The 24,725-nt window shown below is 46.4% G+C and overlaps 1 protein-coding gene across 3 annotated transcripts; it reads left to right on the forward strand.

The window, feature by feature from the left end:
- The first annotated feature begins 17 nt into the window (after positions 1 to 17).
- Positions 18 to 24,649, forward strand: COG4 (component of oligomeric golgi complex 4). 3 transcript variants are annotated; one of them, XM_061137590.1, is made up of 19 exons: positions 18 to 197; positions 2,168 to 2,250; positions 3,191 to 3,305; positions 4,795 to 4,969; positions 5,812 to 6,005; positions 8,091 to 8,196; positions 8,701 to 8,858; positions 10,136 to 10,194; positions 11,979 to 12,112; positions 13,939 to 14,057; positions 14,571 to 14,737; positions 15,516 to 15,681; positions 19,846 to 19,908; positions 21,641 to 21,757; positions 22,341 to 22,433; positions 23,155 to 23,238; positions 23,436 to 23,537; positions 23,772 to 23,900; positions 24,096 to 24,649. In XM_061137590.1, the coding sequence occupies exons 1-19, from the start codon at positions 27 to 29 to the stop codon at positions 24,228 to 24,230; spliced, it is 2,370 nt and encodes a 789-aa protein (XP_060993573.1). In that variant the 5' UTR covers positions 18 to 26; the 3' UTR covers positions 24,231 to 24,649. The 3 variants fall into 3 exon arrangements, 2 of the variants coding, with proteins under 2 accessions (XP_060993573.1, XP_060993574.1); XM_061137591.1 differs by lacking the exon at positions 18 to 197 and adding an exon at positions 1,747 to 1,771; XR_009692076.1 differs by lacking the exons at positions 23,772 to 23,900; positions 24,096 to 24,649 and having other exon boundaries at positions 22,341 to 22,524; positions 23,436 to 23,492.
- Positions 24,650 to 24,725: the final 76 nt, after the last annotated feature.

Here is a 24,725-nt window from a genome sequence, read left to right on the forward strand (position 1 = left end):
GGGCCTCGCGGGACCGGAAGCGAGGAATGGGGACGAAGATGGCAGACTTCGATTCCCCTCAGAAGCTGTCAGGTGTGCCTTCGCCGCCTGACGGGGTGGGAGGAGGCAGCTGCTCAGAAATCTCCACCGAGCTCATTCGCTCCCTGACCGAGCTGCAGGAGCTGGAGGCTGTGTACGAACGGCTCTGCGGCGAGGAGGTGGGGGAGCTGAGCTGCTTTTTCTGGGAGGACGCAGAGGCAGTGGGCCTAGGAGCCGTCAGTGGGAAGTTCGGGCTGTGGGAAGTTCTTTTCTTGCCAAGGAACCAAAAAAGCACCTACGCGAGAAGCAGGGATGTAATTGAGTGTAGTTGGGGCGACCTGACATCTCTGTTTACTCTGTCTCACGCCCCCAAGCATGCTTTCCTATTACCTAGGCGATCTGCCCGCACTCACCCATTGGTTTCCCTGGCCCTTAATCGCCAGATTTCTCCGCCAGAGTAATGTTAGACTTGAGGGGTGTACGCCGACTCGCTTGCTTTTCAAAATAGGAAGAAAGCTCTCTTGCAACGACTTAGCAGTTTAAAAATTTTGAAATGCACTTACCTCATTATCTCATTTAGGCGAAAAAGCATTGCAAATAGACTCGAAGCGTTTTAAGACTTCCTTCTGTTGCGAATGATTTAAGAGTGTAATTTTAGTGTTTCAGGTTAATTCAGGGCTTTATAGAAACTTTAGATTTTAAGATTCAGACACAACTGTCTAATCTTTAGTCGCTAAATCGTGTCGGACTCCTTTGCAACCCTGCGGACTGTAGCCTGCCAGGCTCCTCTATCCATGGCATTTCCCAGCAAGAATACTGGAATGGGTTACCGTTTTTTTCTCCAGATTATCTTCCCTATCCAGTGATCGAACCCCTGTCTCCTGCATCGGCAGGCGGATTAGTTTTGGCTGTATTGGGTCTTAAGTTGCTGCCTGAGCTGTCTCTAGTTTGTGGAGACAGGAGTTTCTCATTGTGGCGGCTTCTCTTGTTGCAGAGCACAGCTCTAGGGCGGGAGGGTTTGAGTAGTTGCCAGGCAGTGGGCTCTGTGGTGGAGGCTCCCAGGTTCTAGAGCACAGGCTCTGATTGTAGTGCAGGGTCTTAGTTGCTCTGTTGCCTATACTATCTTCCTTCGGGGTCTCTGACCCGTCTTCTGCATTTGCAAGCGGATTCTTTACCACTGAGCCACCAGGGAAGCTGTACTTAGCCCTGCCTGATATCAAATGAGGAGTGTGGGCTTTATGCTTTCTGACATTCCTTACACCCTTCTTTACTTTTCTGTGTGACTTGATGTGAATACATTTTTGACTGCCAGCTGGCTTCCTTGCCAGTCAGCAGAAAGATCTAAGCTCTGATCTAACAGTTTAGTAGCTGTTCCCTAAACCAGACTTTTATGAAGGTTGAACACAGAAGGCAGCTTCAGCCTCTAGCAGGGATGGTCATTGGTATCTTTCAGAATTTTCAAATGTTGACTTACAACAGCTCCAGCGGTTTTTAATATGTTTTTTAAGCAAGATGTGCTTAATAACGTTCAGTACTAAGCTTGCATTCATTGAGTTAATCAATACTTTGGGGGGAAAGATTAAGTCAGTCTTACAGACAGAATAATCTTGGTTTTGTGTTTGTATTTATGTATGTTATCGTTTGGCTTACCTAACATCTGTAAGGGGTATATAGTACTATCCCTATTTTGCAGATGAAGAAACTCAAGCATAAGAAGATTACATTAGTTAAAGTAACTCAAAAATTGACTTGGGTGAGAGAAAATTCTATTTATTGCTTTTGGGTACTGATTATACACTAGAAGAGACTATTTATAACTTCCAGTTTAGAAGTTTCATTTCTTTATTTGAGCCTTTATATATTAAATGCCTCCCTGTGTTAGACACTATACTAATGAAATCAAATAAAAGTTTATTTGGTCTCTTTGTTGTGTTCACCTCCTAGCTGGAATGAGATGTACCTAAGCTATCAATTATTATGTAATGTGATAACAGCAAAAATGAAGTAGTATTTGTTAAATCCCTAGGGAGCTTAATGACAGGAAAGAAGACACTTGAAATGGGATTTACTCTTCAGCTAAGTAGTTAGATTAGACAACTCTTAAGGTTCCTTCTGACCATGCTAATGACAGGATGTTTCTTTGTTTCAGAAAGTGGTGGAGAGAGAGCTGGATGCTCTTTTGGAGCAGCAAAACACCATTGAAAGTAAAATGGTCACCCTCCACCGGATGGGGTGAGTCTTCAGCTCGGCAAGAGCTATTTTAAGTTCCATCGGAATCCACTGGATAAGTTATTATTTTTCATAACTTTGTGTTATACAGTGACAGTTGAGTTTAAATTGGAAAGGAGAATTACCTCCAGGTAACGTGAATACCCTCGGGTGTGGTTAGATTGTTCTCAAAGTGTCCTTGGACCAGGAAGTATCAACATCTTGTTTGGAAGCTTGTTAGAAATGCAGATTCTGAGGCCTCACCCCAAACTTACTATACCAGAAGCTCTGGGGGTGGGGCTTTAGAATCTCTAGCTTAACGTGCATGTCAAGTGATTCTGATGTATGGCTCAAATTTGAGAGCCCCTGTTTTGTGTATTTTGTATATTTGCTAGTCATTAAAATTGCTTTGATTTCATCATCCTCTTAGACTGTTGGTTAGTGCATTTTATGCTCACTTAGCAATGGGGAGATTCTGCACTCTAGCTCTTTGGCAGTACTTATTTAGGGCTGTCTTTTGTATTTATTTAAATTAAGTTATTCAATATAAGCCTAACTTTTCAGTAAAACACTCTTGAGAAAAAGCTATGAATAGAGGGAATGGAGCAAAGAGTTGTGGGGAGATACAAAAAAAGTATGACTTCCCAGGTGGCTCAGTGGGTAAAGAATCTGCCTGCAATGCAGGAGTCGCGGGTTTGATCTCTGGGTCGGGAAGATCCCCTGGAGGAGGGCATGGCAACCCATTCTAGTATTCTTGCCTTGAGAATCCCATGGACAGAGATGCCTGGCAGGCTTACAGTCCATAGGGTCTCGAAGAGTTGGACATGACTGAAGTAACTAAGCAAGCATGCTCACACAAAAGAAGTATTAATAGAAGACATAGTCTCCATCTGCAAAAAATGTTTTTTCATCTCTTTTACCATCTACTCCTGTGGATCTGTGTACTGACAATGTGTGTCTCCAGTCCAAATCTACAGTTGATTGAAGGAGATGCAAAGCAGCTGGCTGGAATGATCACCTTTACCTGCAACCTAGCTGAGAATGTGTCAAGCAAAGTCCGTCAGCTTGACCTGGCCAAGGTAATCCCATTGAGCTTTTGATATTTGAGTTAGTAGAGGGCAGTAGAGAAGCCACCACATTAGAAATTAGAGCACGACCATCCAATAGAAACCTAATGCAAGATACCAAAACCAGATAAAGATATCACAGAAAAACGGCAGACCAATAGCTGTTATGAGTATAGACAGACAGATCCTCAACAACAGTAGCAAATCATATCCAGCAATGTATTTGAAAAGACTATACTATGAGCAAGTGAAATTTATCCCAGTCATGCAAGACTGATTTAGACCATCAATTAATGTAATACACCAAATCAATAGCATAAAGGAAAAAACCACATGATCATCTCATAGACTCAAGGCATTTGACCAAACTAAACACTGTTTTGATGAAAACACTCAACAAACTTGGAAGAGAAGGAACTTCCTCGACCTGATAAAGGGCATCTTTATGATGTTAAAGATGGACTAACATCATACTTACTGGTGAAAAACTAGTTGCTTCCCCTGGAAGATCAGGAACAAAACAAGGATGTTAGCTCTTGCTGCTGCTTTTCAACATTGTACTAAAGGTTCTAGCCAGAGAAGTTAGGCAAGAAAGCGGTCATTCAGGTGGGAAAAGAAAAAGTCTATCATGAACCGCATACGTAATTTAAAACTTCCCAGTGACTGTTTTTTAAAAAGCAGAACAGGTGAAAATAATTTTCACAATTTAGAAACATTTGTTTAACCCATTATTTCAGAAATTACTATTAAATGATATTAATGAGACATTTTTACCTTATTTATTTTTGTGCTAAGTTTGAAATCCAGTGTGTGTTTCACACATATACATCTTAATTTGGATTAGTCACATTTGAAGTGCTCAATAGCCACAGGGGGAGAGTGGCTACTGTACTGAATAACACAGGATCTGGGTTGTAGGTTTTGGTTTGTTTGTTTGTTTTTTGGCTGTGTGGCTTGTGGGATCTTAGTTCACTAACCAGGGATTGAACCTCATCCTCTGCAGTGGAAGTGTGGAGTCCTAAGGATTGGCTGGCCAGGGAATTCCTCATTCTTGCTTATTTGAAACAAAAATACTTTCCATATATTTTGCATACATTATTTTATTTATTTTTAATTGAAGAATAATTGCTTTGGATTGGTTTCTACCAAACATCAACATGCATACATTATTAATTGGATTGCAATGTCATGTTCCCAAAATGTCAAATACACTGTGATTGTAACTTTAACAATATAAGCGAAATATAAATGTGGATTACTCCACTACTGCCTTATTAAAATAAATGACAGTTCACATAAATAAAATTGTGTGATACTTGTCAGTAGTATTGACCATCATCCACAAGTTTTGTGAGTGGTGGTGGTAATGTTTTTTAGTTTACCAGTGAAGGCTGTAAAGGATCTCTGGTTACTTGGCTTCAGCCCCTGAAACTCCCAAACTTCTGGAGAGATGCTTTTGAAAGAAGAGGACATTGTTTCTAAGCAACAAATCTTTTTGCAGAATCGCCTCTATCAAGCCATTCAGAGAGCTGATGACATCTTGGATCTGAAGTTCTGCATGGATGGAGTTCAGACTGCTTTGAGAAATGAAGATTATGAGCAGGCTGCAGCCCATATTCATCGCTACTTGTGCCTGGACAAGTCAGTCATCGAGCTCAGCCGACAGGGCAAAGAAGGTTGGCATCCCAAACTGTTGCTTCCTAGTTTAGTTACAAGCATCTGTAATCTGAACTCGGCAGTCTCAATCAGGAAAAGGAAAATTAGGAAATTTAGGAAATTTTCTTGTCTGGTACTAGACACAGTATAGGTCCTAGACCATCCCAGGGCAAAGGTTGTTATTCCTACTTTATGGAAAAGAAAACAATCCAGATCCACTGTTCCTCTGACCAGTGGGTTGTTTACACTGGACAATATTGCCTGTTTATACAATTAAAATTAAATTTTTAGCTTTCTGTTCTGGACCTTCCATGACCTCCACCCACTCTTGTCTTTCTAGTCTTTTTTTATGCTATTCGCTCATACATCCATTCATTGTACACGTTTATTGAGCTCCTCTTTAGACCAGGGTATATACTGCTTGCAGTTCTCTGCAAATACTCTTCATCTTTCTGTGTCCAGTGCTTTGCTGTTTTCATTCCCCTTGCCTAGAATGTATGTACCCCATACTCAGAAATCAAAATCTTGCCCATCTTTGAGAAACAAGATATCATCTCTGGGAAGCCTTTTCTGATTACTTCAACCAGAAATGTCACTTGTGGGCACCTTTCTCATGACAGTTATCATACACTGAATTTTATTACGGTCATTTGTGCACAAATCTCGTTTCTTGAAGATGATTGTAACTGCTGTGGCAGTGGAAGTGTGGCTGATTCATCTCTTCATCATCTGTATTGCTAGTACAGCATCTTGCACACACTTAACTGCTCAATACCTGTTTTTGGAATGCACAGACCGAGTGGCATAAACCTAACAGAGTACCGTTCCTTATGTTAATTCTCATCTTCTCCCCATTGTGCAGGCAGCATGATTGATGCCAACCTGAAACTGCTGCAGGAAGCTGAGCAGCGCCTCAAAGCCATTGTCACAGAGAAGTTTGCCGTTGCCACGAAGGAAGGGGACCTGCCCCAGGTGGAGCGCTTCTTCAAGATCTTCCCACTGCTGGGCTTGCACGAGGAGGGATTAAGCAAGTTCTCGGAATATCTTTGCAAGCAGGTATGGCTCCTGCTTGCTTGGCAGCATAATGGTACAGTTCTCTGCCTGCATATCAGGGCACTGGATGGATCCATTTTCTGTGGATACTTTTTTACCTCTGGATTTGAATCCCCTTTTCTGCTGTATCCTGGCAGGACTGGACACATGCATTCATTCAACACTTACTGTTACCAGTCTACTTTGTACCAGACGTGGCCTGGACATCTACTATGTATTCCAACGGACCAAGTGAAAGCATAAGAAAATTAAAATTTAATTTCTCTGACAAGTTGAATCACCTTTTCCAAGCTGTCAACCAGGGACTGGCTTCTTTTAAGAGCATTCAGAGAGGTTGGTTAGTGGTTTTTAGATCGTAACTAGGCCTGAGGGCTCCCCTGGTGGCTCAGTGGTAGAGTCTGCCTGCCGATGCAGGAGTCGCAGGTTTAACTCATGGGTCAGGAAGATCCCCTGGAAAAGGAAATGGCAACTCACTCCAGTATTCTTGCCTGAAAAATCATGGACAGAGGAACTTGGTGGGCTGCAGTCCATGGGGTCACTAAAGAGCTGGACATGACTTAGTGACTAAACAACACCAACCAGGCTTGAGTCTCAAAATAAGACTTGGAGGGGAAAAAAGCCCCAGGCTTGCAGCTCAAAAATTGAGATGAAGCAGGTTAAAACTGAAAAAGAAACAGGCTTCAATTTAGTCTCCGCTCACCTTCCCCTGGAGCCTTAGATTGCTAAGAAACAAACATTAGTAGGCGTGTGAGCACAGAGTTGTTATTTTTTAAGTGTGTGTCACAGTGCATCCTGTCCCCATCCCCCAATTCTGTGTAATGGAACATGATTTTGCCATTCAGGAAAATGCGACAGTTCCACATGTGCAGACACACTTTACTCTCTAACATGTGGCTGACTAAGTTAAACAACAGCGTGCCATCATTCATGTTGAAAATGGAGAGAGCGACAGTAAAGATTGTATGTTACATAAACATGGGGTATTTTGGGGACAGTTAACAGCAGTCACTTCTCAAGAGGAAACTTAGGAGATCAAGAAACATAGATAAGAGAAAGAATTACTTTTTTTTTTTTTTCCCATTTATTTTTATTAGTTGGAGGCTAATTACTTTACAATATTGTAGTGGTTTTGCCATACATTGACATGAATCAGCCATGGATTTACATGTGTTCCCCACCCCAATCCCCCCTCCCGCCTCCCTCCCCATCCCATCCCTCTGGGTCTTCCCAGTGCACCAGCCCTGAGCACTTGTCTCATGCATCCATCCTGGGCTGGTGATCTGTTTCACCCTTGATAGTATACTTGTTTCAATGCTATTCTCTCAGAACATCCCACCCTCACCTTCTCCCACAGAGTCCAAAAGTCTGTTCTGTACATCTGTGTCTCTTTTTCTGTTTTGCATATAGGGTTATCGTTATCATTTTTTTAAATTCCATATATATGCGTTAGTATACTGTATTGGTCTTTATCTTTCTGGCTTACTTCACTCTGTATAATGGGCTCCAGTTTCATCCATCTCATTAGAACTGATGAAAGAATTACTTCTCATCCAGCACTGCTTTGTTCCTTTTGAATGTTTAAGTGTGTTTTACCCATTCTAAAAATTAATTAACAAGAAATGAAACTGCTTTATGGTACTTTTCTATCAATACTTTTTTCTTAATCAGTACTTTGTTATCTGAAACCTGGAAAAGGCTTCTACTGTTAATCCCTTAAAATTCCCTTAGAAGTACCCAGATTCTGTCCCCTACTCAACAGAGCACCATTAATAATAACTCTTGAGTTATTCTTTGAAACAATTATTGTAACTTGGGACTCTCTCCCCAGTTTAACAGCTGTAGATATTATCAAGGAAAAGGAAAGCATTATTAATCCCTCTGAATGGAAGAAGAGTTAACTACCGTGTTAAGTTCTTTGTCTTGCCTGAGGTTTGGACAGCCCACAGCCCCCAAGGGACGTTCCTCTGTGCCATCTAGGCTTTCTAGCATCGAGGGAAGTATGGGGGAAAAAGCCAGTGGGAGGTCTTTTAGAAAAACTGAGGCTAACCTTTGGTCTAAGAAATATATGTGGCTTTTCTACTTTTTCAGGTGGCCAGTAAAGCTGAGGAGAACCTCCTGTTAGTTCTAGGCACAGACATGAGTGATCGAAGAGCTGCAGTCATCTTTGCAGATACATTGACTCTTCTGTTTGAAGGCAAGCCTCTTTCTCCACTGCAGACACTTCCAGCATCTGCATCCTAGCTTTTCTTTTCTCCTCACCAGCCTGATGCCTTTACTTTAATCCTGTGGTTTGCTATATACTGGTTTCTTGGAGAGTTAACTTCCCAATTCAGTATCTTATTCTCAAAGATTAGAATCTTTCAGATGTTTTGTTCTCCCTAGTCCTCGAGAATAAAACTCCAGGAGTGGATTTAACTAAAACATGACAGGGGAGAGAGTGATGCTCATTTCCAAAGATGCTCCTGTAGAAACTGTCAGTATAATTTATCAAATGCCTGCTGTTTACCAAGCACTGTGCATAGGTAACAGATTTGCTTAGCAATTCCTGACACCAGTAAAGAACCATTTGTGTTCATTTTGGGAAGTAAAACAGCCAGAAAGAGTTGAGTTAGACCCCAAGTCAGTCCTGGATAGAAGAAAGGAGTGTATCTGTGGGAAGAAGATTTGGACTCCAGCCGTCTCCCTTTCTCCCTTCCAGGAATCGCCCGAATTGTGGAGACCCATCAACCAATAGTGGAAACGTATTATGGGCCAGGCAGACTTTATACCCTGATAAAATACCTGCAGGTGGAATGTGACAGACAGGTAGAGAAGGTGGTAGACAAGTTCATCAAGCAGAGGGACTACCAACAGCAGGTGAGCAGGGGAAGCATATAAGGGGTTTTGGAAGCAGCATTAGCCGGCAACACTGAATAGAATAAATCAGGGGCAGGGAGGCTGAGGAGGTGGAGAGTGCAAAAAAGAAAAAGTAGGAACAAAATGTCAAATGCAGACTGGCCTGCATCTTGCGCCATTCCCCAGCTTACTTTGGGCAGGAGGTGTTGTCAAGGTGATGATGGCCTCAGTGCAAGGCTGAGAAGGAAATAGAAAGGGTTTCCTAAAAGGAATACAACAGAAACATTAAACCACTTGTCAATCACAGAATGTGCAGCATTGCCATCTGGTGACTGAGTGAGAATTTGATTTCTTAAGGTCTTATTCAATGTTAAATAATTTTGTCTCAGATTCTCCTTCATTCTTTAAGGGCTGAAGGTAACATTTGCTTTTTCAGAACTTTAGGTTTCTCCATTTCTTTAAGCAGATAAAATAAGAATCAGTTCAGTTCAGTTCAGTTGCTCAGTCGTGTCTGACTCTCTGCACGCCAGGCTTCCCTGTCCGTCACCAACTCCCAGAGTTTATTCAAACTCATGTCCATCAAGTCAGTGGTGCCATCCAACCATCTCATCCTCTGTCGTCCCATTTTCCCTCCTACCTTCAATCTTTCCCAGCATCAGGGTCTTTTCCAATGAGTCAGTTCTTCATATCAGGAGAACAAAAATATTGGAGTTTCAGCTTCAGCATCAGTCCTTCCAATGAATATTCAGGACTGATTTCCTTTATGATGGACTGATTGGATCTCCTTGCAGTCCAGGGGACTCTCAAGAGTCTTCTCCAACACCACAGTTCAAAAGCATCAATTCTTTGGCACTCAGCTTTGTTTATAGTCCAACTCTCACATCCATACATGACTATTGGAAAAACCATAGCTTTTACTAGACAGACCTTTGTTGAAAAGTAAGGGCTGAGGTAACATTTGCTTTTTCAGAACTTTGTTTCTCTATTCCTTTGAGCAGATAAGAATAGAACTTAGAAATAGGAGTAACCCCATATAGTTTTATTTCTAGAACTCTAGGAAACTAGACATTAATTCATTGGAATACCACTAGCATCAGTTTTAAGTACAGTAATAGAGGTGAACATTAGCATATAAATCAAAAGTAAATCTTTGGCACCTCCCGTTGAAAGTCTCCTTTTAGCTTGCCTGTTAACAAACTAAATCTAAACATTCTTATACCAGAAGTCTGGAGGGACCAGCAGGAAGCACAGAGAAGGAGGGAGGGGAAGAGTATTTTCATTTCTGTGGTATGTTGCAGTTTCGGCATGTCCAGAGCAACTTGATGAGAAATTCTACATCAGAAAAAATAGAGCCAAGGTAATAACCCTCTTTCCTTCACCCCATGGAAGTGTGAATCGGTAATCAAGTATCATTCAGAGGCTGCTCTCCTACAGTGTGGTTTACACTTTAAAAATACTTTATCTTTGACTCTTTTTTTAGAATGGAATATAGCATACAAACAAAAGCATGTGTATAACATATTTGTGTTTTGTCAAGAATACTAAATCATTACCAATGCTGCAGTCTGAGTCTAGAGTTGGTGCTGTTAATCTTTACAGTATACTGAGCATAGAGTACAGGGACGCATGTAATAAAGGAATATAACCTAGACTGATGAAGTGCAAGGAAAGGAATCCTGAGGACATGATCTTGCATCTGAGACTTTAAGAGTAAATAGAAGGGGATGATGGATAAATGTATATGTATGGCTGTGTCCCGTCACTGTTCACCCGAAACTTCACAACATTGTTAATTGGCTATACCCTTACACGAAAGAAATGAAAAGTTTTCTTTTTTTTTAATGAGTAAGTAGAGGACCTTCCCTGGTGGTCCAGTGGTTAAGACCCTGTGCTACCAGTGCAAGGGCATGAGTTCAGTCTCCAAGATTCCACATGCTGTGTGGCACAGCCACAAAGATCAGAAAAGGATAGATAGGAATAAGAGGTGAAGCGTGTTACAGGCAGAGGAGAGGGAAAGTGTGCAAAGACGCTGTGTATTTGAAAACCCAAAGAAGGCCAGCAGAGCTGAAGTACAGGAGATGGAGGGAGCCTGCCATGCGCTGAGTCTGGCGAGGCTGTCAGTCAGGCCGCTTGGCGTTTGTCCCAAGAGCTGTGGGAACTCATGATTCCGATGTGACCAGATTTACGTCCCGAAAAGACCTCTGGGACGGCAGTGTGGAAAATGAGTTAATTTTATCTGAAATGTGAGGGAAGGGATCAACTTCATTCTTTATAAGTGGCCGTTTGTTATCCCAGTACAGTTTGTTGAAAAGACTATATTCTTTCTTCATTGAATTGTCTTAGCATTCCTGTTGCAAATCAGTTGACCATAAATGTCAAGATATCTGGACTCTTATTAATCTATATGTCTGTTCTTATGTCAGTAAAACCACACTGCCTTGTTTGCTGTTATCTTTGTGGTAAGTTTTAAAATTGGAAAGTGTGAGTCCTCCAACATTTTTTTTCCAAGATTGATATTTGGCTTTTTATCTACATAGGTGATGGGTGTGGGACACAGTTTAAGGATGTATCCTAAAAAATGCCACCACAGCTACATGAGGGGTTAGGGAAGCATGATTTGTTTTACATGAAACATAGATAATTTTTACTCGAGCCACTAACAAAAATACAGGCTTCCCTGGTGGCTCAGTGATAAAGAATATGTCTGCCAATGCAGGAGACACGGGTTCAGTCCTTGGGTCGGGGAGATCCCCTGGGGAAGGAAACAGCAACCCACTCCAGTATTCTTGCCTGGAGAATCCCATGGACAGAGGATCCTGGCGGGCTACAGTCCATGGGGTCGCAGAGAGTCGGACACAACTGAGCGTATTACACGAAAACTAAAAATACATGTCCCAGTCTCTTATGTAACTCTGGCAGAATTTTTAGGGGGTAAATAATTCAGGTGAAACATGTAAATGGAACGTGTGGTTGACCACTGTCTCTGATCACAACTGGGCCAGCAGTGCCAGAAGGACCATCTGGCAGAGCTGACCCTCCTGAGCCTGGGGGAGGGGGACTTCGGGACTCTATTTGCCCTGTAGCTCTTATATCTGAAGGAATCCAGTGTCCTGCTTATGCTTTCTGCTCCACGTGTCTTAGGGAACTGGATCCTATCCTGACTGAGGTCACCCTGATGAATGCCCGCAGTGAGCTGTACCTGCGCTTCCTCAGGAAAAGGATCAGCTCAGATTTTGAGGTGGGGGACTCCATGGCCTCGGAAGAAGTCAAACAAGGTAAAAGGTGTTGCCCATGTTCCCTGGGATGGGTTGGGGACCATCAACTGACTCTGTTTTGTACTAGTTAAGTCACAGATTCTTTTAATGAGGAAATAATTGGGGCTTATTAGTCTCTGGGGGGGATCTGTGGACAAATTGACTCTCAGGAGGAAATTTGGACTTATCAGATTTTAGAATTGGACTGGGTCTTTGAGGCCATCTAATCATTTTACAGATGAAAAAGGCTAAAGGCAAGAATGGTTCAATGAGTCTTCTGCTCTTTTCCCCATGCCCTGCTTCCTCACCAGCTCAGATTTAGGGACTGGTGTTGAGGTAGACAATATGTGCACATGATAGATAGGTAGACTGATAGAACAAAAAAATGTACATAATTTCATGAGGGAACTTTAAGGAGTGATAAGAATATTCTAAAACTGGATTGTGGCTATTGTTACAAAATATAAAGTTACTGAAAAAAAAATCATTGAATTGCACATATACAGTGGTTGAATTTTATGATATGTAAATTACACCTCATGTAGTATTGAAGAAATTGTAATATTGAGAAAACCTTTTACTCCCTCCCTCAGTCTCCCCGTTCCCTCAGTCACAATTTTTGAAGGAATAAGTATGTTGACTAAAAAGGTATGCCACTGTCCTATTTCACTGACACACTGACTCTCCAGGTTTTTAAGAAGACGTTTAGTTCCTGCTGGTTGAGTATATGAGTCCTCTTAACTGGAGATCTGAAACTCACCCAGCATCTGTGGCAGTCTGCATGGCTTGTACCAGTAATGCATGGCAAGGGGATCATTTATAGGACCTGGTGGTTTGGTTTTTTTATTTGTTTTGGGCATTGCTACAAGATTTGTGGGATCATGTTTCCCCATCAGAGATCAAACCCATGCCCCCTGCAGTGGGAGCACAGAATCCTGACCACGGACCACCAGTAAAGTCCCTGAATTGGTGTTTAAAGGAGGATATGTGCTCACTTGGAGTTTGGTACTTATTGCTGTTAATGATGACCGTGTATGTTCAGGGTTGTGCTGTTTAATACAGTAGCCACAAGCCACATGTAACTATTTGAATTTTAATTAAAATTAAATAAGGGCTTCCCTGGTGGCTCAGGATGATAAAGAATCTGCCTGCAGTGCAAAAGATGCGGGTTCAATCTCTGGGTCAGGAAGATCTCCTGGAGAAGGAAAGGGCTAACCACTCTAGTATTCTTGCCTGGAGAATTCCATGGAAGGAAGAGCCTGGCGGGCTACATACAGCCCATAGAGTCACAAAGAGTCAGACAGGACTGAACAACAAATACTTTCACTTTTCACAAAATTAAATGAAATTAAAAATTCAGTTCCTCAATCATATTAAGCACATTCCAAGTACTTAATAGCGGCTACTACATTAGGCAGCAGATACAGAACATTTCTATCATCACAGAAAATTTTGTTGGGCAGCACTTTATATAGAGTGAAAAATCTAAAAACTGCAATCTCCAATTACTCTAATTTCCAGTTATCTCTAATAATACCAAAATGTTTGGAAATAACGCAGTTGTCTAAAAAAAGTAGTTTAAAGAAATATGGACTGTCTACATAAGATATTACACGGCCATTAAAGATCAGTAAGCTAAAAAGAAGAAAAACTAAACTACATAGAAGCAATGAAATATTTATGATGTAATTTTTAAGCAGGATACAGAATTGTATCGGTACTGTGATTGTAACCATGTAAATTATGTACAGATTTGGAACAGAGACTAGAAAGGGACCTAAGAAAGAGAAAAGCTCTATTTCCTTTGGGGAAGAAGAGTGAATATTCCTTTCTTGGCTGTCTCCTAGAGCACCAGAAGTGCCTGGACAAACTCCTCAATAACTGCCTACTTAGCTGTACCATGCAGGAGCTCATTGGTCTCTATATCACCATGGAGGAGTACTTCATGAGGGAGACTGTGAACAAGGTAGGACAGCCCTCGGAGATGGGGCAGCCTGTCCAGGAAGCCAGCCTGAAAGCCATGGCCGAGGCCGCTCGTATTTCTCAGTCCTGCTTTGAGAATACCCTGGCATGCCGACTAACTGTACTGCTTTGCATGGTCAGTGGGCATCTTTGGGGTGATCGGGCTCTTCATGGACCCAGCTGGGACTTCTTTCACAAGGGTCATAGAAGAGCACCTCAGCTCCTCGGGAGCCTCTTTGTCCCCTGCCTCCCTAGCAGTGTGTGGGTGAGGAGCTGTGGGGAAGATGGGCCTCCCCTGGCGTCTTATATCCTGCATAACAGATATTCTCAAGGCAGACGCCCTAACTACTTAGTTTCCTAACACTGGTGATCTGTAGGGAAGTGAACTTCTTTAGCAAGGAGGAGCCACTCCAAGCTGTGACCAGAACAAGCTATTTTAGGAAAAGCACAAAGTACAGAACCATCTAGAACCGTGACAGAACTGGGGCCCTTACTGGGCAATTTGCCTTTGGGGTAGGCTGTGGCCCTGGACACCTATGAGAAGGGCCAGCTGACGTCCAGCATGGTGGACGACGTCTTCTACATTGTTAAGAAGTGCATCGGGCGGGCCCTGTCTAGCTCCAGCATCGACTGCCTCTGCGCCATGATCAACCTCGCCACCACAGAGCTGGAGTCTGACTTCAGGTACAGCCGCCACCCTTTCCACTCTCTGGGAGGCGGGAAGGTCCTCGTGTTCGATTCCTGGGGCCCATTTTGTTTCTTCCTTTTTCCCCTTATGAGTCAGGTTCAGTTCTTGAACTTGAACAGGATATAAGCCCCTATCCATAGCACCACATCCTTGAGTCCAGGCAGTCGTACAGCACCCAGTACCTCATGGGCCAAATCTGTATTCGCTGGGCCGGGTCAGAGGAGCTTCTGGCCCTCAGACCGAGCAAAGGGAGCAGGCGCCTCAGATGAAGGCAGCAGTTGTGATGTTAATGGTGATACTTGCCTCTGCTGCAAGCCAGGCACTGTGCTGATTTCCTGCTCCCCTTCAGTCCTGATAGTGACCCTGTGAGGTGGGAGCCAGTGGCTCTCTTCTGTCGATGAGGAACCCGGGGCTCAGGGAGATCACATGTCTCACAAGTGGTGGAACATGGAGTGGAGTCTGACTTTCACAAGCTGTTCTCTCCGCTCTTACATGGTGCCGCCTTCACCAAGCCGCACTTCCTCCCGAGCGTGTTGGAGCTCAGTGCCGCCCAGTGACAGCCTCACAGGGGGTCGGGAGTCGCCAGTCTGCTCTCTGTGTGCGCCTCACATCAGCGCCTTTGAGGGGGTGCGGCCTCCCTGCCCTGACTGCTCAGGGCCTCCTGTTCCCTGGGAAGAGCAACTCACGCCACTGGCTCGGGGTGGTGAGCCCGCTGGTGCGCGTGCCGGAGGCCAGGCTGCGCCTGCCAGTCCCCGCGTGCCCTTCTGCCCCCAGGGACGTCCTGTGTCACAAGCTGCGGATGGGCTTCCCAGCCACCACCTTGCAGGACATCCAGCGCGGAGTGACCAGCGCCGTGAGCATCATGCACAGCAGCCTGCAGCAGGGCAAGTTTGACACCAAAGGCATCGAGAGCACCGACGAGGCCAAGCTGTCCTTCCTGGTAGGCGGCCCGCGGGTGGGAGCTGGGCTGAGACCTGGCCAGCCAGCCCTCGACTGGAGACCTCTCCCCCAGTGTCTGCAGAGAAGGAAAGTTCCTCCTTTAAGGAAGGCTCCTTTTAGAGGGTTCTGAAAACATTTCTCACCCAGGGCCCTCTTTCAGAGCACCCTGAGCCAGGACATGTCCTGTTCCTGCCAGGAAGGCTGGGCGCCTCAGAGCTCCCCAGTGCTCATTCCCAGGAGCACCCCCAGCTGTTGAGGGCTCCACTAAGTATCAGGCTTGGATGACATCTGTGCCAGCCCCCAGACCACTTCTCTGAGGACAGCCCGCAGCGGGGGAGGGGGCTGACCCAGTAGGCCTACCAAACTGCTTTTCTGGCACACTTCTTAGGCTTTCAGCCTCCTCAGGAAGGTGACCTTCTTCAAGCACTACTACCCAGCATGACAGCTGTGTGACAGCTGAGGAAGAAGTATGGGAGGATGAAAGGGTTCATACCTGGCAACAACCAACTTGGGATGAGCCCAAAAGAATGCAGATGAGTCCTGCGCCTGTGGTCAGGCCTTTCTGGCCCCTGCTGTCTTGGCATGTGTGGGTACAGTGCTATCAGAGGCCGTTCTGCACTCCCCGCATTGGCCAGACTCCTCTTGGCTCCTGGGGTTCAGAGACCTGAAGGGAACAGCCGAGAGTTGAATTCTCAGTCAACAGCAGTCCACAGATGGAGTCCTGAACACCACCCTGCAGGGGATGCAAAAACGTATATGTGTTTTTTTCTGGAAGCAAGGTTCTTAAAGCTTTTATTATTCTTAAAGGGAACTATGACACCAAAAGAGTTGAGATGTTGCTTTCAGAGACAGAAGCCTGAACATGCTCATTTTTACCTTGTCCCTGTGCAAGGGAAACCCACAGTAACCAGTCCTCAGATCCCGTGAAGTCTATTCAGGCAGTCCTACTTTCTACTTTCTTTTTTTTTTTTTTTTTTGGCAGTCCTACTTTCTTCTTGTCATTGAAAATATTTTCCCTGAGCATTCGTCCTGTCGATTTAGGATGTCATGGTTGTTGCCAAAAAAACCAGGATTCTCTCCAAGAAATTATTGCCGCTGTACCTTTAGAGAACTTTGTCAACATTTCTGGCAACCCGCCTCATATAATCATGAACTGACTTTAATTTTTCATTTTTATTTGCATTCTATTTCATTCTTCACAAAACTTACTTTCATTCTTTCATCTCTCTGCTCAGAAACGACTCCCTACTACCTACCACATCAAAACTAGACATTTTTGCCTGGGTGTTTTGTTGAAGGCTCCTGAATCTGACACATCTGTCCCTCTAGTCCTGTCTTCCATCCCCTGGTTCCACAGTCCCCAGTAGGCTGGCTGCTATGTGTTCGCACATTCGCTGCTCCCATTCAGACAGCCCCATTGTTTGAGGCCCAGAAGATAAGGCCGACAAGAAAAGGTGATGCTAAATGCTTGGCGACAGTTTTCTAGTTTTCCTGACGCCAAGTACTTAAAGTGTCATCACTCCCACCACACGGCCTATTTCTTATGTCACCTTGATTTATTTGGCTGTCAAGATGAATTCCCCGACGGTGCTGATATATCAGTCACTGTGAGCCGGGATAAGCCCAGTGAATCCATGCTTACAAGGACTGTCAGTACAAGGGAACTTTGAAATCAATACCATTTGAACCCAAATCCATTTCCCCTCATGACAGATTTTCCTTATGTCTTCAAATGCCTTGGAAACATTCATGTTGTGGCTTCCATCCTTGAGCTGTCGTGACAGTGCAGTTAGTTCTCTGGAGGCTGATGATGTTGGTGGCCTTGTATCGAGCTTGTGATGTTGGTGGCCTGGTGGTGTGGCACACGAAAGGAGCGCCTCAAGTGTCATCCGTCCACCGTGCAAGCAGCCTTAGCAGCACTGTCAGCAGCATGACCTTCCAGCACTGGCTGCAGGACGCTGACAAGGGCAGTGTTCTTGTGGACAACAACAAGGACATCCTAATCTCAGTCCCTGGGGTTCTGAGCTTCTTTCATCCAGAAGCCCTGAAGTTTCTGACTCACCTCTTGAAACATCAGCCCCTGTCTCCCTCACCTCAGCCTTTTGCTCATGGGACCAGCACACCCGTTCAAGGGCAGCATGAGTGTCTCAAACTCTAATTTCTTCCAACAGTGTCTTCTAGAACAGTATTCCCAAACCACAGCTGTGCTCATATAGTGTCCACCCACTTTGCATATCCCTCAGCCCCACCCCGTTGTCCAGGACAGCGTGGCGCCCGAACCCCAGGCTGACGTCACCCGTCCCTGCAGCTCCACCTCGTGTCATTTCCCTGCACGTCCACCCCAGCTCTCCTGGTCCCCGGATATGTTTTGGGACTTTCTGCCACTCTGCATTTGCCTTTGTTATATTTTCTTCAGAAGACAGACATTCATTCATTCAACAAATATTTATTGAGAAACTTCTATATATCAGGCACTGTTGTTGGTTTTTGAGGTGCACTGCCCAGAATGGTGTGGCTATTTAACTTGAAGCTAAAAATACAGTTGCAGAGTTGCACCAGCCACATTTCAAGTGTTCAGTAGCCACACATGGTTATTGCTACTGTGCTGGACAGCTCAGATTTAGAACATTGCCATCATCAAGAAAGTTCTCTTGGACAAGCTAGATCCCTGCCTTCATGGAGTTCTCATTCTAGTGGGAAGGGCAAACAAGAAACAAATAAGACAACATCGGATCATCCTAAGTACCGTTAAGATACTATCAAACAGGACAGTGGACCAGCAGAAGCTGGTGGGCTGGAGAAACGCACTCGCCTTTCTCTCCAGAATTATCTCCTAGCCTCGTAAGTCCCTCTCAGGTACCGGCTCTGCCATGGAGCCTCCTGGCGTGCCTCAGACCAAAACAAGGTTTCTTTCCTCTAAATGGCCATCGCAGTTTTTACCTTAGTTATCATTTTTGTCACACACTGCTTTTTATGATTGGTGTTTCTGCACCAAGCTCATCAGGAGTTGCATCATAAAGGAGGGAGCCCTTGACCTGGAGTGGCGAGACCTAAATTCTAACCTGGCTCTAGCGCTGTGGCCTGTCGCTCACTGAATTGCTATCCTCCTCCTCTGCTTTATGTTTCTTTGTGGCGTTTATCACTCCCTGACATTTATTATTGACTTTGCTTCAGGAATTCAAGGGGCTGAGTTTTTTCTGTTAACCACTTTCTTCCCAGTACCTTCCACAGTGCCTGGCACATAGTGGGCACTTTAAATATTTGCTGAATCAAGAGTTGACTGACCTTGTTGAGTCATTTCACCCTCTTAGGTGTCTTGTTTCCACCTGTGAGTTGGCTTGATAATATAGTTGACTGTATTATCAACATGGGTTTGAAATGCACAGATCCACTTATACATGAATTTTTTTCAATAGTAAATACTACAGCTCTATGATTCACAGTTGGTTGAATCTATGGATGCAGATTCACAGATGCAGATGGGCTTCCCAGGTGGCGCTAGTGGTAACGAAGCTGCCCACCAATGCAGGAGGCATAAGAGACGCAGGTTCAGTCCCTGGGTTGGGAAGATCCTCTGGAGAAAGAAATGGCACGCCACTCCAGTATTCTTGCCTGGAGAATCCCATGGACTGAGGAGCCTGGTGGGCTACAGTCCATACTTAGCACGCATGCACAGATATAGACATGGAGGGCCAGCCACAAGTTATATGCTGGCTTTTTACTGTGCCCCTAACCCCAGTGTTGTTCAAGGGTCAACTGTACTTGTTTTGCAGAAGGTATTTGGCAGAGCCGCAGACCTAATGGTTGAGAAAATACTTCATTGGTAACAGGCTCTCAGGAAGCATTTCTTAAATCAGTGACAGCCTTTGCATCACTGACCTTGGCTTGGAGGTTCGGAGCTCCAGGACTTCTCCCAGACTTGTATGCCTACACATGGAACAAAAAGACCTGAAATCCTGGATCCCTACCTCTGAGGTCAGATAGCTTCTCTGCCTCTTTGTGTCAGGCCCAGGAGAAAGGGTGAGCCTGGTTCACCATTCTGCCCACTGAGACCTGAGACCCTGCCTGGTACAGTGCTGAGGGTAGTCCTTGGCTGCCCTGAGCCTCAGGAGTGGGTACCAGCAACAGTGAGCAGGAAGTGACATTCTTCTGTGCTGTCTCCCAGGTGACGCTGAATAACGTGGAAGTCTGCAGCGAAAACATCTCCACTTTGAAGAAGACCCTGGAGGTAAAGGGGACCCTGCCTGTCGGCTCTCTGCAGCCTTCCCACGCCTCCTGTTGAGAGTGAACCCTGTATGCTTCTCCTGCTGGGGCCGTGGCATTCCTGGCATCAAGCCAGCTCTTCCTCAAAGCACTTGAGGGGATTCATTAGTGATTGACATGCTAGCAGCACATCTCGGAACTACAGGAAGATTATGACCCATGAGTTGGGAGATGAGAATTCAAGTTAGCTCTTTCAGCACATACTTGGCATGTGACCTTGGACAAATCCCTGAGCCTCAGTTCTCTCATCAATGAAATGAAATACAGATCTCCATGGGGCCCTGCTCTTGGTTTGTTGGGTAGCCTGGTTTAAAAAAAAAAAAAAAACAGGTTTGAAAGCACTTTATAAAAATAATAAAGTCCTCCATAAAATTTGAGATAAAAATGATTATGAGGGGAATTCACTGGCAGTCCAGTGGTTAGGACTCTGCGCTTTCACTGTGAGGGTGTGGGTTCAATCCCTGATTAGGGAACTAAGATCCCACAAGCTGAGTGGCACAGCCAAAAAAAATATGATATAAGGTTCACTTAACCCTGTAGAGAGCCAGTTGTCATCGTTTTTTAAAGGAAGGCCATATAACAATGGAAGTTACTTGGGCTAGGAAGTCAGATACCCCTGAGCTCACGTCTGCATTTGGCCACTGACAAGCTGTGGGGCCCGAGGCAAGTTCTCTAACCTCCCTGAGCCTGCTTTCTCTCCTGTAAACAGGAGTGATGGCCTCTGCCCCACAGGTTTGTTGTGAGAATTAAACAAGAACATAAAGCACCTGGTACATGAGCAGCGTGCAGTGGTGGTTAATGATTGTATTAGTAGTTACAACAGCATGGAGTATTTGTTAAATACTAGAAAACAAAGAGCCCAGCTCCCCTGCACCCCTGAACGCTGCCTCTGGGAGAGGAGGGAAGCCAGGGTCCCGCCTCCCAGCAGGCACCGGTACCCATGAAGGCGCTTTGCTGCAAAGGCACGGGGCTCTGCGCTGAGGCTAGTGCTGCGTGCTGGCCAGGAGCAGACACGAGAGAGAGGGCCTCCGCGCTGGTGGGCTTCCTGAGGGAGGCTCGGGGGGCTGCTGTAAACTGGACCAGCTTAGGGATTCACCCCAAAAAGGCCTTAAAGTGGAATAAAGTAAGAGCGATAGTCACAACAGACCCGTAGCATAGTGTCTCTCACGTCGTGAGTATTCAACAAGGTGGTTGTCACCGTTGTTTTTAGGTCATGGCACGTTAGATTGTGTTCCTGACTTTTTCTGTAACATTAATTAGTCTGCTGGACTTTGGTCCCTTAGCAGCTCTTCCTCCCTGCTGCTCCCGCTGTAGCCAAAACAGCACAAGCTCTGAGGAGGCTATAGGAAATGCCGGCAGCTCCTGGCAACCCACAGCAGCTTCCCTGTGCATTCTCTGCCACTCAGCCGCAGTGTGGGGTTAGGAACAGGTGCTCTAGAGCTGTAATGCCCAGCTTCATGACTTAGTGCTGTGTGACTTTAGGCCAATTATTAACTTCTCTGTGCCTTAGTTTCCTCATTTGCACAATGGAAATAATAATAGTACTTACTTCATAAGAAATGTACTTTAATAAAAGTAAAATGCTAAAATGCTTGAAACTGGGCCTGGCACACAGTGAGCACTTGAATCTTAGCTGTGGTCATGATGACATACATTCCCTGGGCTCAGAAGCCTGATGGCTGGGTGTTCTCCCCTAGAGTGACTGCACCAAGCTCTTCAGCCAAGGCATTGGAGGCGAGCAGGCCCAGGCCAAGTTTGACAGCTGCCTCTCTGACTTGGCCGCCGTGTCCAGCAAATTCCGAGACCTCCTGCAGGTAAGCCCCAGTCCTGGGCTTGTGTCTTGCTCTGAGACTGTCATCACTGGCTTATCATGGGTTACACGCATATAAGGAAATGGGGGTGGTGGGGAGGAAGCGTGAGGGAGCAGCGTGCCCACCACTGATCTTGTGCGAGTCCCTTGAGGACTAAAGGTTTCTCAGCAGTGCTGCTGTCACGTGGACAAGCTGGCATCCTGGCCGTCTAGAATCTGCACTTGGCCTCCACAGTGCCAGGAGCCCTCAGAAAGGTGCTCAGAAGAGACGCAACCGTGTGGGTACTCAGACCTGTGTGGCCTTAGCCGAAGGCGCTGCCTGGTACCAGGCGCTCAGAAATCACACCAACCCCGTGGCCGCTTCTCTGGCCTGGACCTGATTCAGGATATACCTCAAAAGGAACAGTTTGTTCCTGGCCTCTTGGACCAGCATCCTCTCTCTTAAGACTTCAGAGAGGGCCTGCAGAAAAGGCTCCGAGCTGAGGATACCCTGGCAGACACAGGGTGGAGGGAGCGGAGGGAGGGAAGGGAGGGGCATGTGCTTCCCGCGTCTGACGTCTCTGCCTTGTCTCTGCCTTGCCCTGCAGGAAGGGCTGGCGGAGCTGAACAGCACAGCCATCAAGCCGCAGGTGCAGCCGTGGATCAACACCTTCCTCTCTGTCTCCCACAACATCGAGGAGGTCAGCCTGACCACAGGCAGCCGTCAAGCCCAGGACTACCCCGCGTTCCCCGGCCCCCAGCGGTGGAGCTGTCTTACCGACTGCACCTTATGTATTTCTCAGGCTCATTTCTCTCACCCTCGAAGGCTAGCTTCCTCCCAGTGACAGGTTGTTCCTGCGGTCAGAGGGCTCCAAAAGACATCTAAAAGGAGTTTGCCTTGATGTATTCTCTTTTATTGAGGCTCTTTTTGCCCCACATCTTTTTTTCCTAGCTTTATCTTTTCATGGCCTCCCAGCTGGTGCAGTTGGTAAAGAACCTGCGTGCCAATGCAGGAGACACATATTTGATCCCTGAGTCAGGAAGATCCCCTGGAGGAGGAAATGGCAACCCACTCCAGTATTCTTGCCTGAGAAATCCCATGGACAGAGGAGCATGGTGAGCTATAGTCCAATAGTCACAAAAGAGTCGAACACAACTGAGCATGCACACACAGCCTTTTCACTCCTATAGAACATGAGATACAAGAGGTAGTAAACTGCCAGGAGGTTTACCATGTTGTTTGGGCCAGTGCTTCAGCTGCGGGTCAGAAGTGTGATGTGTGATGCAGAAACTGCTGGTTTTAAGTTGGTTTTAGGCTGGATGATAAGCTACAGAAGCTGTTTCCTTAGAGGAGTGGAAGTGGGGTGGGGGTGAATGATCCTTGGAAAAGCCCCTGCTGACCCACCATGCTTCCTGATGTAGGAGGAATTCAGTGACTATGAGGCCAACGATCCTTGGGTTCAACAGTTCATCCTTAATCTGGAGCAGCAAATGGCAGAGTTCAAGGTGAGCAACGGCTCTCAGGACCAGTCTGTAGAATTACCCACCTCCACCCAAATCAGCAGCCTGAGGCTTCTCATTGCATTCCTGCTGGGAACTCTGGATGCCCTTCCAAGCCCCAGGCTGTGGAAGCACTCCCGACAGCTTGTATGGAGGCAGGGGGCGAGGTGGGACCCCCACTGATATCCAGCCTCTGCGTGCAGGCCGGCCTGTCCCCAGTCATCTACGACAGCCTGACCAGCCTCATGACCAGCCTCGTCGCAGTCGAGTTGGAGAAAGTGGTGCTGAAGTCCACCTTCAACCGGGTAATGTGAAGACAGCACAGGCCTCCGCCCCACTGTCTTCCCTAAGGAGGACCAGTCTGTCCCCTCCCTGCTACCCCAGGCCCTGTGCATCTAGGCTCAGTGCTGCCCTGAGGCAGTAGAGCCAACTGAAGCGCCACCCGAGTCCCCGCTGGCCGTGCAGCCAAGCACGGAGCAAAGCTGGGGCCGGGGCTGCTTGGCTGGAGGGCCCGGCCTTGAGCTCGTGTTCCCATGCAGCTGGGCGGTCTGCAATTCGACAAGGAGCTGAGGTCACTCATCGCCTACCTCACCACGGTGACCACATGGACCATCCGAGACAAGTTTGCCCGGCTCTCCCAGATGGCCACGATCCTCAATCTGGAGCGGGTATGTGGGGCTCCCCTGGCCTTGCCAGAGAAAGGTGACTGAGAGGAGAGGCAGAGACAGAATCTGGGTCTCCACCGGCAGCCCAGCCCTGCAGGCCGCCTCCTTCCTCAGCGCCCCTGCGCTGCCTCTGGTGGAGTTCCCGGGCCTTCCCTCGGGCTGGCCCTTCCTTGCTGACTCTGTCTGCTCTTCCCACAGGTGACTGAGATCCTGGATTACTGGGGCGCCAACTCGGGCCCGCTGACGTGGCGCCTCACGCCTGCTGAAGTGCGCCAGGTGCTGGCTCTGCGCATAGACTTCCGCAGCGAGGACATCAAGAGGCTGCGCCTGTAGCTGCCGCATGAGCCCAGCCGGCCCGTGGCTCTTCGGGGCCATCCCGAGTGGCCGCATCCAGGACCTGAGCACGGCTGTCTAGTGCGGCAGAGCTCTGATAACGCAAAGTTCCCCTGCTGGCAGCGGGGAAACAAGACTTTGATTCAGTCCATTCTCTGTTCTCAGACCTGTCGGGGTGCTTTAGGGGACAGTGTCTCCCCATCAAGAGAGGTGGGTCCACCTTGGCTTCTAACTTGGTGGGAACGCCAGGGTGGGCCAGCCTTCCACACGGAGGGCCATCCTCTCGTCCTTGGGCACGGCAGCACATGAGCTGCCTCCCTGCCAGTCCTGAAGGACTTGGCTTGATCTGGGGACCTGAGGTTTACTCTGAGGAGAGGCTGTGATACTTATGGTCGCCCTGAATAAACAGGCTCCTTGAAGAGAGGCCAGTGTGCTGTTTCCAGGAAGGGCTGGATGCTACAGGGCAAGACAGGTCCACGAGTTGCACTGAAATAT

The sequence above is a fragment of the Dama dama genome, chromosome 4 (assembly GCF_033118175.1).
Source record: "Dama dama isolate Ldn47 chromosome 4, ASM3311817v1, whole genome shotgun sequence".
Taxonomy (NCBI): Eukaryota; Metazoa; Chordata; class Mammalia; order Artiodactyla; family Cervidae; genus Dama; species Dama dama.

What these genes read in the sequence shown, in the direction of transcription:
- COG4 (XM_061137590.1), top strand. Translation starts at nt 27, where the DNA reads ATGGGGACGAAGATGGCAGACTTCGATTCCCCTCAGAAGCTGTCAGGT. An exon ending in AACGGCTCTGCGGCGAGGAG is followed by an intron (nt 198 to 2,167) that starts GTGGGGGAGCTG and finishes TCTTTGTTTCAG; the next exon opens with AAAGTGGTGGAGAGAGAGCT. An exon ending in CTTTGAAGAAGACCCTGGAG is followed by an intron (nt 19,909 to 21,640) that starts GTAAAGGGGACC and finishes GTTCTCCCCTAG; the next exon opens with AGTGACTGCACCAAGCTCTT.